We start from the raw sequence: 18,263 nt of genomic DNA, 5'->3' as shown, positions 1-18,263 counted from the left end.
AAATTTGTCTTGGGTTCCTTTGACAGTTCTGTTAATCTCTCTTTAGTCTCTTCCTCCACCTCTTACAGGCTTCTATCTTCAATCTCCTTTCCTTCCTTGCTAGTTCATACTGTAACTGACGATGGGTTTTCTTCTCGACTGGCTTCATTTTTGCTGTTCTTCCAGGAGAAAAATCTATTACCTGCATCGCAGATACAAGTTCATGAACAGGTGAGTAAAACACTTTAGCTGGCATATTTTATGTCAATATTGATCTATAGATAAATGAATGGTAAAGTTCATATTGGAAGGGCAGGTATGAACATACATGTGCTTTACTAGGCTTGTAAATCCATACCTTCAAAGTATATTTGAAAGAAATTATCAGTGTCCCATTGTAGTATAAGGAAACATCTTTCAAATTAGTGGGATCTTTTAAAGCAGAAGAAACTTTTTATTTTTTGGGGGGTGGGGGGTTAAAATATTACTGTAATCTGTTATAAATTATTCTCCTTTACAGTGCACCCTTCCTGACTTATGGTGGTGTTGAAATTAGTTATTTCCTATACTGTAGCTGTGCATAGTGCTTTACAGGTAAATAAAAAGGCCACGAAGCAAATTTATCTGTGATATAACATCACAGAAATCAATAGATAAAGGATTGTTTCCCTAAAGTTTTAACCTTGAAGCACTTCTGTTCAGTTACAAAATATCTTTAAGATGTATTTGCATTTTTGTCTTTTTTACCTCATTTATAAAACAGTCAAAGGCTCTCAGTATCCAGAACTTTCACTCTTTTGATTTGATTAAACATTTCTTTGGTCCAAAGTGTCTCCAAAAATCTTGGAATAATGTAAAACCTGGCAAAGGGCAATCCACTTAATGGTTTTCCATGCTAAGATGCTGTTCATGGGGTTTTCAAGTACACTCAGCAATTTATTTACTTTCTTGCATTGAAGTCAATGATAAACTTCCATTAATTTTAATGGATGCTGAGTTAGGCCAGCGTAGAATGTTTTTGAAAACTCATATGCTAGAACAATAGGTGCTTTCCACTGCAGTTTCTGTTGATATCCACAGGTAAAACTAATTTGCCAAAGTGATCTGGACTTGTTAAGATCAGTATTCAATCTTTGTACTTTGTATTAAATACCCCACTGTATCCTTCTGGTAATATGAGAGTATCAACATTACTCCAATATGATAGCATACATATGATTTTTTGGTATGTAGCATTTGATCTCTCTGATGAAAAGAGAAATTTTGTTCATGGGCATACGCTATAAATTGAGCTCTCCTAAAGCTGGTTACTGTTCCTCTCCTCAGCGTACCCCAGAGTAAGTGCTTTGGGGCTTACTAACTTTGAAATCTTATAGTCAGCAATTTTTTTAAACCAATGCACAGCCTGAAAGAATAAGTGGAAAAATATCAGACAGGAAGGTATACAGCCACAAAGTGCCTTAAAAGTCTCCGTATCCTACCTAAGCTGCAGGAAGTAGGCAGTTACTGTGCATCTGAAACCACATTTTTTTTAGATATACGAAGTTGCTTTTTTCTTGATCACTTGTACTAAGAGGACCTAAGCAGGTGCTAATTTTTTTAATTAAATGTGTCTCACCAAATTGGAAACTACAGGCTACTCACATTTCATGGTTTATGATTTCATAGTATGTGTAAACTGCACATCATAAACTGGAGGCATGGTCAATGAGCACCTGTTCCTAGTAAAGAATCATATAAGTTATAGATGGACAAAGCCCTAGTTGTCATGACCATTTCCTTGTCGATATCAAATAAACTAGGAGGATGCTTGCTCTGGCCAACCTAACATGACTTGAGCTTGTCTCAGCTGGAATATGTTGCTTATATATTTTAATTCCTCAGTGACTGATTGGTTTAAAAACAGTTAATACAAATAATTTTAAGTTTTCAATACTTAACTGTCCCTGAATCTTTCCAAATTCCTGATAGCCTGTTTACTGCATTTTTTTAGCAGCAGGAAAGAGAAGAGTGCAACAGTTATACAGTGGTGTATTCTTTAAAATTTCCCATACTGTACCTCTTGGCTTCTACAGAGACCTGCCAGGTTTATACATTTGTCTAATGAGCCATGAATTAGCCTCAATCTATGTGCATGTCTACACATGCACATCTACTGCGCAGTTACTGAAATTACTGTTCAGTATGGGAGGGTGTCTACATGTGCATGCCTTTTCTGCGCAGGAAATATGGCAACTTATGCTGACTTGAGTGTAAATTTGATACCTGCATTATGCAAGTATCAAATTTATGCCCAATTAGTTACTGTGCATGTGTAGACGCCTTACTGCTCAGTAACACTGTATGTGTGGAATGATTTGGGACTAACCTTAGTCCCAAGTCAGTCCACATACAGCATTAATGCACTTTAGTGCCTGAATGTGTAGACACTGGCCTATTCCCTCTTACTGCACAGTAACTTACTGCATAGCAAATTTAAGCCAGCGTAAATACACGTGTAGACACACCTAGAGCCAGTGAAACACAATGGGTGCATCCAGATGAGCGTGGATATGCGGTATGTGGCACCGCAGACCTGTCTGCGGCACCACACACCACACATGCAGGTGTTCCCTGTGCTGTTACTTTGCAGCATGGTTTGTGGGGAGTTTGACACCAGGAGATCCCAGGGTAAAAAAAGTGGGGCAGTGCACATGGCAGCAGCATGCACAACCCAAAACTGGAGCCTAGCCAGCCAGAGCCACAGTCCAGCTGCTGGCTAGGCTTCCAGCCATGCCTGCAGTCCCAGAAGCCACCCAGGACCCCAGCTGCTGGCCCCAGCCTCCCCTAACCCACTTGGGATAACCTGCTTCACATGAGAGCACACGTGGCATGGGCATTCCCCAGGAACAAATAACAATGGCACAAGGTGTCCCCAGGGAAACAAATGTCTGTGCTAATCTGGACACACCTAATATGTTTTAATTCTGTCTATCTGTGTATTAGTGCCAATACTCTGCCTCTTCCTGCTTTTTTGAGAGAGACACCAGCACAGTTTAAAATCTGCATCAGTGCCTATGACCATGTTAAAGTAGCCTGGAGGCATCTTCTGAGGGTCTAATCATTTTTATTTTTCAAAGGATGGAAATAGTTTGCTTTGGAGAGTTGGCTTCAAAATGAAACATGTTCTACACTTCTTGTAGTGTAGCATATGCAACAGCAGGGAACGAACAAGTCCACAGGGCCCACTAAGGAATATGAATGTTGTAATGACAAAAGCCAGTCAATTTTCAAATAAGCTCATGGTGAAGTCAACATGTTCTTAAGATGAAAAAGTGCTCTGTGCAAGCTGTGATAAACCAGCAGCATACATACCTCAAATATGCATGTTAGGTCTCAGGATGAATGGGAAGAGGACTACAGATTCTTGAGTGTATTAACAGTTTATAGAATTCAGATTATTTTACTAAATATATAAGCCTGTCACTGAATGTGTTGAAACAGTTCTTTATCAAACCCTCCCCAATTTCACTAACAAAAAACAAAGTGTAATACTGAAAGGCTTAATTGCCCCTTTCAATAGAAGAGAGTCAGTGAAAGGGGAGAATACCTCAGAGCAAAGCTTTGATCCTTCATATAGCATTGAGGTGCCCTTCTGCACAGTACAGGCCTGGAGCTGAAGGCCTTCTCTTAGAGGCACTGCACCTTCACAGCAGGTGTGCACTCTTCCAACTCTGACCTTATTCTCTGGCATTATGGCTTCCATGGTCTTCACTGAAGAGGAGAGGGACATAGAAGATTAATACATTCCCTAAGAAATTTTTGTTTAACAGCTGGAAACTTCTCTTATTGCTGTGTGGGGGCAGCAAATAAAAAACTGGTCACCCAAAATAGAAGAGAGAATGGTTTATAACAAATTTCTAGCTTGTTCCTCTTTGACCTGCTCTTTCCACTCTAGGAGGCCACCCACCATTAATTTAGAATAACAATAAAAAAATGACGGCTTACTAGTCCACTAAAATAGCCCTTTTTTTCTGTGTGTGAATTTTCTGAATTAGTCCCAGTTTCCGATATGGGTTTGTTTATTCAGAATCAGTGAGCACATCTACATGAGGCACTACTGCGCAATCGTTACTGTGCATTTATTTAGTACTTTAGAGTTGTGCAACCATCACATGATGATGATAGAGCTAGGCTATTTTCAGTGGTGGCAGATGACAGAACAAAGAGCAATGGTCTCAAGTTACAGCAAGGGAAGTTTAGGTTGGATATTAGGAAAAACTTTCTCACTAGGAAGGTAGTAAAACACTGGAACAGGTTACCCAGAGAGGTGTGGAACCTCCATCCTTGGAGGTTTTTAAGACCTGGCTAGATAAAGCCTTGGCTGGGATGATCTACTTGGGGTTGGTCCTGATTTGAGCAGGAGGTTGGACTAAATAACCCTCATTTTTCAACCCTAATTTTCTATGATTCTATGATCTGTGATTCTATGATTTTTTTTCCTATTTTCTGATTGGCTGAGTGCAAGTGTTAGAATTGTGAGGCTGCTCAGAATTAAGGATTTAAAATGTATTTTCTGTTAATACTTTGCTATGTTGACACAAATTGTCCTACTTTAACAAGTAGCCCCAACTGCAAACTTATCTGTTAGAATACTTGTGCCAAGGGCTTACACAAATAGCACAAAAACTGTCAGAATTAATTTGTTTAAAAATTGAAAAACAAACTGTAAATTATGGTTTCCAGTGTTTCTCTATCAGATACAAAAGAGACTCTACATTTCAGAATCACAGAGAACAGGTAGAACTTTCCAAGACAATTTTATTACTGCATGTGCCATTTTAAACTAGCACATGCAGTAATACAGAATCAGTTTCCTACATCCTCAAATGCTTTGGTAGGGTTATCTCAAACCCTACTGAGTTACGGTGACATCAGAGACATCACAATAAGGTTTATTTGGATTATGAAGCTGTTTGGCTGATTTTGGTGAAAGGAGGAGAGAGAGGTATATTTCCAAACTTTATTTAATCAAAAGACTGCCATTGACTTCAGAGGCTGTTGCTTGACTGGCACCGGAGGGCCTGATTCAAAGTACTTACCTAGGCCATTTGTACATGCCACGGGGGGGGTACTTCAATTTAATTCTCCCTAAATTGAAGCAGTGGGTTTTTAAAAACAATGCTTCAATTGTTTGGGGCAAAGTAAACCCTCATGGCATGTACACAAGGGTCGGGCTTGATCCTTACCTGCATCTCAGGCAAGGGGAGGAGAGGGTGAGCTTCCTTCACTCCACAGCAGCACTGGTACCCACCTGCAGGCACCCAGCTCAGGCAGTCCTGGGAGACACCACAAACACTGAGGGAAGCACCAGGCCGCTTTTTTTTTTTCTTTTCCTTCAGCAGAGCCTGCCTGTATGGACTGCCTTCACAGACCCTGAGCTGCACAGAGCCCAGTGTGTCCCTCCACTGCTGTAAGGTAGCAAACTAAAACACCTTGGACGTGTTTTATTTTGCTGCGTCCCAAAGTCATTTAATGCACATTACGCCGCTGACATGTGCAAACAGCTGCAACATTAAAGCAGTGCAGAAGGGCATTAAGTCACTTGAAAGGCCAATTTTGTGGTGTGTACAAATGGCCATAGTGTTTAACTGTAGGCACGTGAATAGTTCCATGATGGGTGAGTCTTTATAGAAACCCAGGCCTTACACAGGGCGAAAATTCTGGTTAGGGTGGTAAAATCCAAGGTGCTTTTGAGAGAAGAATATAGTTTGTGAGAAAAATTCTGTGTTTTTACTCCACGTTTTCTGTGTAATATTTAGTTCAGATTTGCTTTTGATTTTAAGATGTCACTCTCAATCATCTGCAATCTTGGTATGTGCATCTGTGGTTTGCTTTTTTTGAGCATGCATGAGCTTTTTTTCTATGAGCATGCTGCAAATATGCCCCTCCCTCTTGTTTAGCATCAGTTTGTTTTCAGGTGTTGAAGTGGGACTGTTAAATGTGAGACCTGGCATTGTTTTCTTCTCCCAAGCCATATGCTTTCAGTAATGTAATTTCATAAAGTATGTACTACCTTAAGACATTGCAGTTGAAGCATATTAACGAAATAAACAGTTTGTTTTCATGGAAATATTTTTCATGTATGAGTTGATGCAAAACTGCAGTGAGATGATTTATTTTTCTGGGATTGTGCTGCCAAAGCTTTCTGTAATGGTTTCTTCAGTCCTAATGTTTACATGCCCTTAGTAAGCACACTGTAGTTTGTCAATTAATTTCCCAATTTAAATTAAATTAGCCAAAAAAAGCTCAGAAAGTGAAAGTTTGAGGGCTGCCAGAAGCTTATTGGGTTTTACTAAGATTTGCAGCATCTGTGTTGCTGTTCTGTTAGGAAGAGAATAAGATGTTGCTACTCTACTGAATGCTAGTTATTAATAATCTGCATTCAGTGCATGTAACTCAGTCTGAATTCTGAAATGCCTTACACACTTTGCTTCTTTCATAACTGTAAATATTACACATCCTTATATTTTGTGTTTTTGAGTGCTCTGTAAGGGTTAAATGTAGTAGATAATGGATACCCTATTTCCTTGCTATCTCACTGGATATCCCCTTTCATGTACCGCAGGATCGAGAAACAAATAAGCAGGTTTCGAGGATGGTTACCTAGAAAGCCTATGAAACTGGACAAGGAGACACTGCCAGACCTGGAGGAGAATGACTGCTACACTGCCCCTTTCAGCCAACAAAGGATCCACCAGTGAGTATTCTGTTAAATCTTAAATTTAAAGTAAAATATCTCTTTCCAAAAGAATTTTATAGAAATCTAGTTTTCAGTGCAGATATTAAGGATTATTGGTATTTTTGTTGGTAATATTTCCCTATCCAGTGAAGGTTAATACAGGTATTTTGTACATGTATTGATAAAGCTAAAATATAGCTAATGGTAAAGTATTTGGGAAACTGACCATGTAAAAATAGCCCCTTCTCAATAGGTGGTCATAAATTTACCTAAATTAAATTAGTACAGCTTTTTTCTCCTAGTAATCAATGCAGAGCAAATGCAGTTCTAGATGAGAGCACTGCTTTTTCCACTTCTTATGTAGCATCAACGAATAGTTTACTAAACTCTAGTTTCAAGGCCAATCAGTTAAACTTATGCCAGTGTAGTGATGACAGTGGTGCTTGTAACAGGCAGGAGCCCTGTTACTGAGATAGTTTCAGGCTTGGATGACCTAAGAATGCACCCTACCAGGTGAAGGGAGTTACACACCAGGGTAAGGACAGAGTGATGAACCCGCCACAGCTGGTATAAATCCAGCGGTGAGGCAAACGCACTTTGCCTTTGGGCACTGGAGGACGGACAAGGGACTACCAGGACCTCAGAAGAGGGAAAGCAAAAAGCCTAACCTGTGATCCAGAAGGATGCCAGGACTGCAGGACTCCGGAGGACACAGCAGGTCAGCTACAAGGCAAACTACTTTCCCAGCTGCTCCGGTGAGTGCGGGGAAGGACCATGGGGCTCCAGGAAGTGGCTCTGCAGGGATCCCAGAGAGAGAGAGAGCGAGAGTGTCCCCAGGATGGTGCATGGGCAGCAGGAGCTAGACTAAGCCATTGGCCCTATCGGGACAGCCACGATGCTGAAAGGGTGATCCAGACAGTGAGGGAGCAGCAGGGTTCCCTTATCAGTCGTGCGGGCTTCCCTCGCTAATGAAGTAATTAGCGAGGCTGTTGTTACCCTGCAACCTCCTGCTGTGAAATAAAGGCTACATTGTGAGAACTTACTACCTGGGTGGCATATAGTGATTCCTTGCTCTGAAATTACTACTGAATCCCACTCCTTTTCCTTTCTATCCAAGTCGTGGCAGGCGAGTCCAGAGGGAGATGGAGCTAGGAGTGACCCCCCCTCTCACAGTGCTGAACAGGTATTGCCAAAGGCGTAGGTTAGCCTGTAGAAGCTTTATTGCTAGTGACAGTGCATAAGAGGAAAAAACCCAGCTTGACAGGGCTCAGCAATGAGAGAAAGCATCTTTCTCCCTGTAAACATAGCTCATTTTAATGTGGAAATGGCTCTGTAACTAGCAGTTTGGAAACTCTCAGTATCATAATGTCACTTTTCAAAATAGAACTGCAATTTCAGTAACAGTTGCCAAAGCAAATTATGGAGGAGAGGAGAGTTCTTTATGGAGAGTTTCAGTGCTTGCAATATGAGAAGTGATAATCAGATACTGAAATAAAAAGAAGCACACTGAATAGGCAGCACAGACCAGGATGCTAACAAAAAAGAACTCTGTACTACAGAAGAAGTTAAGATCAGCCTGTGAACTAAGTCAGTCAAGACTATCCCTGTATCAGAGAGAAGATATATTTTGGTAAACATGTAATTGTGAATGAACTATTCAATAAGTAAATGATTTATTTACTGCAACTGATATCAGTGTATAAAATAAATTCTACCATATTAGGTGCTTTTTCATTATTTAAAATATCTGTAAATCAGGAAACAAAAACAGCAGCCAAGCTCCATAATTTCTAGCAAAACTCCCCTCCTGATACAAGTTAACAAACATGTCTCTTTCCACCAAATTTCTACTCCATAAGCCAATCTCTTTAGATACTTAGGCACAAACAAGAATTGAAAGAGAAATAATATGTATGAAATGCTTCTGTAGGCTTGAAATCAGCAAAAATGAAAAGGAGAGAACAAGAGCCTCCAGATCAATGTTACTAGTAACTTTGCTAGAAATCAGGGTTCACAAGAAAGTTTTGTAGGAAGCTTGAGAGAGAACACTTTGAACATAGGCAAGAAGATTATTTTTGCCCTGACTTTATCCTTGTTAGTTTTTGAGTTGTTAATATAAAGCTTTTTATTAAGTACTGTTTTAGGTTCATTAATGTGCTTATTGTTGTTTGACACCTCCTTTATATCACTTCATACTTTGAAGCTCTGTTTCCCAGCAGAGCTGACATTTTTCTCCTCTGCTTTTTTTTGTTTTCCTTTCATTTTGTTACAGATAAAATACTAGCAGAGCCTTTTTCTTCCCCCTGCACAGTGTTGTCTTATATGATTCTTGCAGTCCCTTCATGACCTTGTGGGCTTTGCCATTCTGTTGGGTTTTCCTTCTCTTTTTTTTCAGTTGGCTGACTTGTTGGTTAACATTCTTTTAATGAAAAGGGCATTATAGGGGCCTTTTAAATTATTTTCTTTTTTGGTTGTAGAAAGCAAGCATTGACTAATTAGAAATGTAAAGTTGAAAAGGATGTATTTGGTAGCCGTGTTGGTCTGAGACAAAAGAAATGCAAACATCTAGAACTCTTGATTCAGAAATGATACCTTTTATTGGACCAACTAGGAAGTTGCAAAAAAAAACCCCATCTTTTTCTGCAAGCTTTCAGCCTTGAACACCCTTCATCAGGCTCTGGGAAAACTAAAGATGGTAAAAAGTCCCCATAGGTAGGAAATAAACTTTATTTTTGCACAGAGGGAGCTGGGGATGGAACATCTGTCCCTCTGGGTCCATGAGAGTGTCTCTGTGAGTTCAAGATTTTTGCATTTCTTTGTGTCTCAGACCAACATGACTACCACATACATCCCTGAAACATTCAAGATGCCAAATTTTAGCCAATTTGGGATTTTAAACTTCATTGCAGAACAAAAAGAAAGATGTTTAAACCTCCCTGCTTGCCATCTGACACTCCAGGGAAGGAATCCTACCTGATCTATACAACAAAGAGAGACTCAGAACAACTCACAGAGACACGCTTATGGATCCAGAGGGACAGATTTTCCAGCTCCAGCTCCCTCTGTGCAAAAATCAAGTTTATTTCCTACCTATGGGGACTTTTTACCATCTTTAATTTTCCCAGAGTCTGATGAAGGGTATTTAAGCCTGAAAGCTTGCAGAAAAAGATCATTCTTTTGCAATTTCTTAGTTGGTCTAATGAAAGGTATCATTCCTGAACCAAGATCCATAGATTTTTTGGGGTCAGAAGGGACTTCAGTAGATCATCGAGTCTGACCCCCTGCCCTGGGCAGTAAAGAGTGATGGGGTCAAATGACCCCAGCCAGGTGTTTGTCCAGTCTTCTCTTAAAGACCTCCAAGGTAGGGGAGAGCACCACCTCCCTTGGAAGTCCATTCCAGATTCTGGTAACCCTTACCATGATGAAGTTCTTCCTGATGTCTAGTCTAAATCTGCTCTGTCAGTTTTTGGCCATTGTTTCTAGTTACTCCAGGGGGTGCCCTGGTAAACAGAGCATCCCTTGCTACCCCCCTCCCACCCGACGAATTTGTAGACGACCACTAGATCACCTCTCAGCCTTCTCTTACGGAGGCTGAAGGAGATCCAGGTCCCTCAATCTCTCCTCGAAGAAGCATATGAGTAGCCCTCCTCTGGACCGTCTCAAGGTTATTCACATCCCTCTTGAAGTGCAGCACCTAAAACTGGACTCAGTATTCCAGCTGCAGCCTTACCAATGCCACATAGAGGGGAAGTATCACCTCCTTAGACCTGTCCATGATGCATCTGTATGATAGAGTGTGATTGATCACTTCATCACATTGTTGACTCATGTACATCTTCAAGTCAACTATGACTCTGAGATCCCTTTCCACTGCTGTGCTGCTTAGAAGATCATCTCCCAATTTGTAAGTTTGTTGGTGATTCCTTCTCCCTAGGTGCAGTACCTTACACATGTCTTTGTTAAACTGCATCCTATTTTGTTCTGCCCACTTCTCCAGCCTGTCCAAATCCTCCTGAACCCATTCCCTGCCCTCCAATGTGCGTACTTTGCCCCATAATTTGGTGTCATCCATGAATTTGGGCAGAGTGCTCTCCACGCCCTTGTCCAAGTCACTGATGAAGATACTGAACACTGGTCAAAGGACCAAGCCTTGGGAGACCTCACTGCCCACATCTTTCCAGGTTGGTACTACCACTACCACTCTCTGGGTGCATCCCATTACCCAATTCACCACCCACCTGACCATGAAATCACTTAAGTCACAGCCACTTTGTTTTTTTAATGAGAATGGGATGTGAAGCCATATCAAAAGCTTTTTTAAAATCCAAGTATATGACATCCACCTCAACTCCTGTGTCCAAGCAGTTTGTGACCTGGTCATAAAAAAAAAACAAGGTTTGTCAGGTAGGATCTACCTGCTATGAATCTGTGCTGGTTGCCCTTCAGCATTATTTTTCCTGCTGGACTCCCACAAATATAATCCTTAATAATTTTTTCAAAGCTTTTCCCAAGGATAGAGGTGACACTAACTGGTCTATAGTCACCTGGATCCTCCTTCCTCCCCTTTTTGAAAATAGGGACCACATTGGCTCTTTTCCAGTCCTCTGGGACTTGTCCTGAGCTCCATGAGTGCTCAAACAGTCCTGCCAGTGGCTCTGCTATGACACTGGCCAATTCCTTCAGCACCCTTGGATGAAGATCATCTGGGCCTGCTGATTTGAATATGTCGAGCCCCTCCAAGTGTCCCTTCACTAGGCCAGCGCTAATCTTTGGTGGGCTGGTTTCCCTCCTATGCTTGTCTATAGTCCAATTTAGAGATATGTCATTATCTGTATTCAGGAATACTGATGCAAAAAACTCATTGAAGATCTCAGCTTTGTCCCTCCTATCCATCACTAGTTGCCATAGCCTGTCCTGTAGGGGTCCTATGTTACCATGCACCTTCTTTTTGTTTCCTGTTTACCTGAAAAATGACTTTTTGTTGTCTCTAATTTTAGTTGCCAGCCTGAGTTCCATTGCTGCCTTGGCCTTTCTGACTCCCTGCAAATGTGAGCCAAGTAGGTATAATCCTCCTTGGTGGCTACCCGCTGTTTCCACAGTCTGTATACCTCTTTTTTCATCCTTAGGCTTTCCTGGATTTTCCTGTTTAACCAAGAGGGTTTTTTGGCTCCTTTGCCCTGCTTTATGTGCAATGGGATTGTCCCCTTCTGTGCCCGAAGGATCGTTCCTTTGAGGAACAACCGCCCTTCCTGGACTCCCATCTCACCAAGGCTCTTATCCTTCAGTGCCTCACTTACTAACCTCCTGAGCTCATTGAAGTTAGCTTTTCTGAAGTCTAGCACTTCTGGCCTACTAGTTTTCTTCCCCCCTTTTGTCAGATAGTGAATTCTAACAATTGGTGGTCACTATCTCCCAGATTATCCTGTATCTACAGATCTCCCACCAGGTCATCCCCTGTAGCAAACACCAAATCCAGTAAGGCATTTCCCGTAGTGGGACCATATACTTCCTATGTTAGGTGAAGGTCCTGTATGCAGGTTAACAACCTACCTACGTGAACAGTCGGACCTAGCTGACTACTCCTCGCAGCAGATGTCAGGGTAGTTAAGGTCACCTATGACAACCATGTCCCTTGAGCGTACTGCCTCTGAGAGCTGCCTTGAGAATTCCAGATCTAGCTCATCCCCCTAGAGTGGCTGTCTGTAATAAACTCCCATTACCAAGTCCCTTTCACCCTAACCCCCTTGTATTCTGACCCACAGTACCTCAATATGCCCCTCTTCTGATCCCATCTTGGTTACTGAAGACACATGTTGCTCCTTAACATAGAAAGCGACCCCCTCCCCCCCTTTTTCCCACTCTATCACGTCTATACAGCCTATAGCCCTCAATGCCTACTGCCGAGTCATGGGTAGGGTTCCACCAGATTTCAGTTAATCCAACCAGGTCAAAGTCTTTGTTTGCAAGTAGGAGTGTTAATTCCTCTTGCTTGTTCCCCGTGTTCCTAGCATTAGTATAGAAACATTTCAGCTCTCTGGTGGGTGTCCTTGGTACCCCTCTGTCCTGATGTCTATTGGGCCCGCAGTACTTACGTGGACTTTCCAGTGCTTGGCATGTGGTTCATTATTCCTAGATTCTCTTTGTCTTCTGCATCCCTGTCCCCTGACAAACCTAGTTTAAGAGTTCTAGATTTTTGCATTTCTTGCAAATTGAAAAGGAAGCATTTTAGTTGTATCAATTAAAAGCCAGGTAAGTATATCCACTGTTGTGTGTTGCATTAAACCTTGTTTGGAATTGGTGGGTTTAACATCAATGCCTTTCATTGACAATAAATGTAAAGAAGCCATTAGTTCCTTTGTGTAAGTAGACAGCTGAAACAATAAGGACCAAAATGCAGGCACATGACAAGGTTTGAGTGGAAACTGAACTGTGTGGCCCAAAAGATTTCCCAAATGACTGATATAGCAAAAACAGGGACAAAAGCATTGATTAAATTGTGTTCATCTAGGATAGCAGAAAGACCAGTGAATCTGAGAGAAGGTTGTAAGGAATCCTGTACAGGAATTGAGAGCATGCCCCTGAGAAAAAACAAAGGAGCTTTTTGGGTTGAGTGCTAGATAAAAGGGACTTGAAGTTGCAAGCAAACTGTTTCCTATTGTTTGATTCCTCCTGTGTTCATGGAAACAGAACTTTATGCTCTCTTTGTAAATACACATGACCTTTTTGAAGATGCCTAACTACATTTTCAGTTCCTCCTCATAACAAACAACTCACCAAGCCCTAAACTTTGGCTAACCACGTGGGTCAAAATTGGAAAACAATGCATTTGTGTAAGAGATTCTCTCAGATTAAAACTCCAATGCCTGACAATATGGTTAAGTATGTTATTGGGACCTCCCACAGCACTGACCAAATGTACTGGAGGCTGGCAATATCTGAAAATAAGTAAAGCTGGTACACAGAGGTATGCTAAGTCATTATACAGCATTGGTTAAATAAAAGTGTGTGTCAGATGCAAAACAAGGTGTTTGTCACTTGGCCTTTCTACCTGAAGAAACCTTCACTGCTGTGGTACAGTTTGTGGGAAGAGTGTTACTAGGGACTTTCCCAACCCTAACTGCTTGCAGAGTAGGAAGCAAAATATCTAGGTGTAGTGCTGAGGCTTCTTTAGGTAATACTGCTGTGGACATTTATTTATGATGTATGTCATCGTGACATCTAGATATGACTAGGCACTAAGAAGGCAAAATAGAAGTTCTTGCCACAAAGAGCTTACAGTCAAGGTGCCAATCAGAATGCAACAGAAGGACAACATTAACTATCAGATGTGAGGGTGAAGTAACAACAGAACAGCTTAACAGAAGTCTTAGTTCATCTTTCTCAAATTCTGCTCAACTGTGTGTTACTGTCAAATTCTCCTTCTAATCCATCTTCACCTATTCAGTACATACTCCAGGTCCTGAACATCAGAAGCATTGTACACTTTCTTAGGGAGCTCACAGATGATGCTTAAAGACCAAAACATTACTTTAAGGTGTTGGAGGTGTTTTGTTGGTTTGCTTACCTGAGTTCATGGTAAGCATGGCTTGCTTATGTTTTAGTTCATAACAAAAGAAACACTATATGCAGTACAGGGATCATAGTGGGATCAGTGTTATCATCAACACTGCAGAAAAGATGTGGATCCCTAAACTCATGTCGTCAGCTGAAGAGATATACAGTTTCTTTTGAAATACATTAGTTTGCAGTTTTCCTTGTACACATGCAAATTTTGTATTAATCATACTTAGCCTTTTTTTAAAACAAGGATTTATGTTATTTTTTAAGTTGTGTGGGGGTTTATGTGCCCCTAATTGGAAACTCGATTTTAAAAAATCATGTAAATTCAAATTTCAGATTTTGAGCACTATTATAAAAATTGTTAGTGTACCTTTGATCTCCTTCTTCAGTTTTTAGCTTTCCTGAGTTGAATGATTCCTTACTTCCAATTTCTTGCATATGTAGTACCTAGCTGTGCAGCTATTCCGTGTGTAGTCTCCATGATGATTGTAATGGAATATATCATATGTTTGTTCAAGTTCTAGAGCATTGATAGAGTAAATATAATGGTCCAATTCCTTAAGCTTTTATTCAGTCCTTACTTAAGCAAATTTAACTGAGGTAGGCAGATGGTAGAGCAGAGTGGTATGTTAGAGACTAAGTAGTTCAGAGACACAAGCTTTTGTAGGCAACAACCTGGTCAATCTGACAAAGTAGGACTAAGTAGTGGTCTGTTCCTAGCATCTGAAGAAGTAGTCTGCAGCCTGTGAAAGCTCATGCCTCTCTGAACCAGTTAGTTTCTAAGGTGCCACCCTGCCGTGCCTTCTGCATGACTTCAGACTACCATATGTACTTGATTCCCCCATGATTAGATTCTATATATGGAAATTTTATAAATTTCTTATAATTTTCCAGATATAGCATCTAATTATTGGACATTTGCCTTAAATTTCCCCCCCCCACCCCACCCCCACTGCTACAGCAGGGAAAATAAATCTAGGGTGTTAGGTGGCCCCTTTCCTCCCACCCCCTTATATTCAGACCCTGTTCTATGTGAGCATGTGGAAGTAAAGGGCAAATTTGAAAACACTGACTTTAAATAAACATATCTGTAGTAATCTGCATACATCTGCATGTGTGCAAATTATTATGGGTACCCATAGACTTTGTTCATCCAAAATTGATAAACTTTACTTTTTTTTTGCAAACTGCAAATTTTAGCACAGGTACTCCATAAACACACGTTTAAGCAGCACTTTTGTACCTACCTATACATAGTACAAACTATGCATATTAATCCAAAGCCAAAAGGCTTATGATTTATCATATAGTGCAGTGGGGTGGGCCCCAGCAGAGCCAACAGCATTTTAAGTAGGACTGTTGGTTAATCATGATTAATGTACGTGAATAATGCAAAACAAATTAATGCATTAATTTTAGAAACAAACGTTAATCACACACATCCATTTTGACCAGAGGTGGGCAAAATAAGGCCCATCCCATGCCCTCTCTGGACTTGCCCAGCACAGCGAACCAGCTCCAGACCAGCTGGAACCCACGCACACAGCCTTAACCCCAGCTACGCGCTGTTGGTGGTGGCAGGGGAGGAGCTGCAGGGTGCACAGGCTCCAGGTTGTTGGATGGGGGGATGCTGAGTATTGTTTAACTATGTGATCATAATTGTGCTTAATTAAAACTACTTTTTTAAATCTCACAATTAATTGTGATTAATTTTTTTAATAGCTTTTGCCAGCCCTAATTTTAAGCCATGGTGATCCCACAGCCCAGCACTACTTAGTATATGCGTGTACTCTAGATACCTCAACAGAGGATCCATGTGCTAATTAGTCCCATGTATGTCTGGAACTGGGTGTTCTTGTCACGAGTCCTGGGATCCTCTAAAATTTATATGCAGCTGAGGCTCAGGGCTGCCTAATCCAGCTCTACCTCATGGAGGGCAGGGCTACACAAATCACATGTGACAGGTCAAGAGAAGCAACAGAGCTTATCATCTACATAGACATTGGTGATTTTTGCCAGACATTTTGGCTAGGGACAGACATTAAACATAAACCAGTCCAAATGATCAGAAACTGGTTTAAACCTGTAACCGAACAGACATCCAGCGCACATAAACCAGTTGCAAAATGGCCAAAACTGGTTTCAGATAAATCTGGTTGAATATAGTATCAGATTTAACTGATCTGGCTCAAACCAGTTTATGCAATGTCTGTCCCAGACCCCTTGCTGGTTTAAGATAAACCAGATACCCCCAGGATCCCAGCATGCTCTCTGGGCTAGGCAGGGCTCTCTGCTCCAGCTGCAGGGCTGACCCTGCCCCTCCACTCTGTAGCTGGAGCAGGGACTGGCCCTAGCAGAGACGCTGGCTGGCATGGCCCCGTTAAGGCAAAGTGAGCAGGGAGGGGGTTAATTCTTCCCTCCTTCCCCTCTTCCCCCACCACAGGCGCAGTCAACCTGTCTGCCAGGGAGCAGAGGGGAGGGGGCTGCAGCAGTGGCCCCTGGAGCTGGCAGGCTCCCGCTGCAGGGAAGGGACAGAGGGAGGAATTAACCCTTGTCCCTGCCCCCTTCACCTTAAAAGGGCCATGCTGGGCAGGTTGTCCCACAGGGTTGAGAGAGGGGCTCTGTTCCATGTTGGGGAACAGAGCAATGCTGCTGGGCCCAAGAGCACTGCTTCTGGGCCCAGGAGTGGGGGCAGGGGAAGGTTCTGCTCCATGCTGGAGCCCAGAGGGACAGCAAGACCACAGAGCTCAGCTGGGCAGGGTGTGTGGGGTGTAGGCATGCAGCCCCTGCTACCCGGCAGCAGCAAAAGCGGGGAGGTCAGGGTGCTCTTGCTTGGTGCAGGTACAGTTCCAGCCAATGCTGTGGGGGGGGGAGGGAGTGGAGCCTGCCTTATCTCTGCGGCTCTGCTCCCTGAGCCTGAACCTGCAGCGGGGGAAGCCCCACACTGGAGCCAGCTGCTTCCCCCACTCCCCAATGTGCAGGTCCCGCACTCTGACAGGAGTGGAGGGATCCCCTTCCCTGCTTTCCTGAAGAGTCCAGTGCTAGGCTTCCCCACTGCAAGTGTGGAGCTGCAGACGCAGTGCAGAGCTGCGGAGATGCAAGTGGCTAGGCAGGCTGCGCAGGGCTGCTCCCTCTGCCCCTAGTGCAGCGCTGGCTGCCTCTATCCTGCAAAGACTGAATCAATTCAGGCTCAGGCTTTTTGAATGTCTGCCCCTAGCCTTTAAGTCAATGAAGAAATAGAAATCCTTGGAAACAAGAAAGAAAGGTTCTGCTCAGCTGTGGGAGTAAAAAGGAAGTTGAAATGTAGTGGTTCACCATGAGGTGAGAAAAAGTCAGCACTGAGGGGGACTGTGTGCAATGGGCACTATATCTTATTCATATGGACTGCACTAACCTATCATTGTGGTAGGTTCCCATCAGTATGTTTGCCCAATATGGGCTGTGTGTTTTACAGGCATGCTCAATTTTGGTTGCGTTTACTCAACTTCATAGTTGGTTTCCATTACTGAGTAGATGCTGCTTCGGGCAGCAGTTTAGTGATAGGCAGTAGGCCTGTGCAAGGTGGATAGTATTCAGTTTGGATTCGGTCAATTCAGGGGACAGTGATTCAATTCAGTGTTTTGAATCACTGTCCCAAATCAATTTGGCTGAATCTGATTTGGAGATTCTGCTGCCACCGAATAAGCCAAATGTCCAAATCAAACAGGCCGCATCCCCTGCCCACTCTCTCTGCCCCATCAATGGCTGCCCCACATTCACCAGCTCCTGCCAAGTGGGGGGTGATCCCAGCTGCCCCACAGTGCATTGGAGGGGTTCTGTCATGAGCCCCCAAAACCCCGGTGGCTGCTGCAGCAGCTGGTAAATGTGGGGGGGGTTTTTTGGTTTTTTTAAGAACCAGGAGCTGGGGCTGGGTGGAGCAGCCATTGACAGGGCTGGGAGAGCAGGTGGGGAATGGGGTCTTGTGGCAGAGCCCCCCACACAGTGTAGGGCAGTTAGAGGCAGC

The 18,263-nt window shown here is 42.6% G+C and overlaps 1 protein-coding gene and 1 long non-coding RNA gene across 2 annotated transcripts in view; one reads left to right on the top strand and one right to left on the bottom strand.

Annotated features, from left to right (window-relative positions):
- ANO4 (anoctamin 4) overlaps positions 1 to 18,263 on the top strand; it is a 377,211-nt gene that overhangs the window by 272,457 nt on the left and 86,491 nt on the right. The window contains exons 9-10 of the mRNA XM_025204196.1: positions 166 to 210; positions 6,587 to 6,718. Coding sequence (XP_025059981.1) covers positions 166 to 210; positions 6,587 to 6,718 — 177 coding nt within the window. The remainder of the gene's footprint in view (positions 1 to 165; positions 211 to 6,586; positions 6,719 to 18,263) is intronic.
- Positions 107 to 7,601, bottom strand: LOC112550283. The gene is made up of 3 exons (XR_003094033.1): positions 7,369 to 7,601; positions 3,569 to 3,732; positions 107 to 181 (listed from the first exon to the last, which is right to left on the bottom strand). It is a non-coding gene; the product is annotated as an uncharacterized LOC112550283 (long non-coding RNA).

Source organism: Alligator sinensis, unplaced genomic scaffold (genome assembly GCF_000455745.1).
Source record: "Alligator sinensis unplaced genomic scaffold, ASM45574v1 scaffold154_1, whole genome shotgun sequence".
Lineage (NCBI taxonomy): Eukaryota > Metazoa > Chordata > Crocodylia > Alligatoridae > Alligator > Alligator sinensis.
The sequence above is the reverse complement of the archived record's forward strand: the minus strand, read 5'-3'. Positions and strand labels throughout refer to the sequence as shown.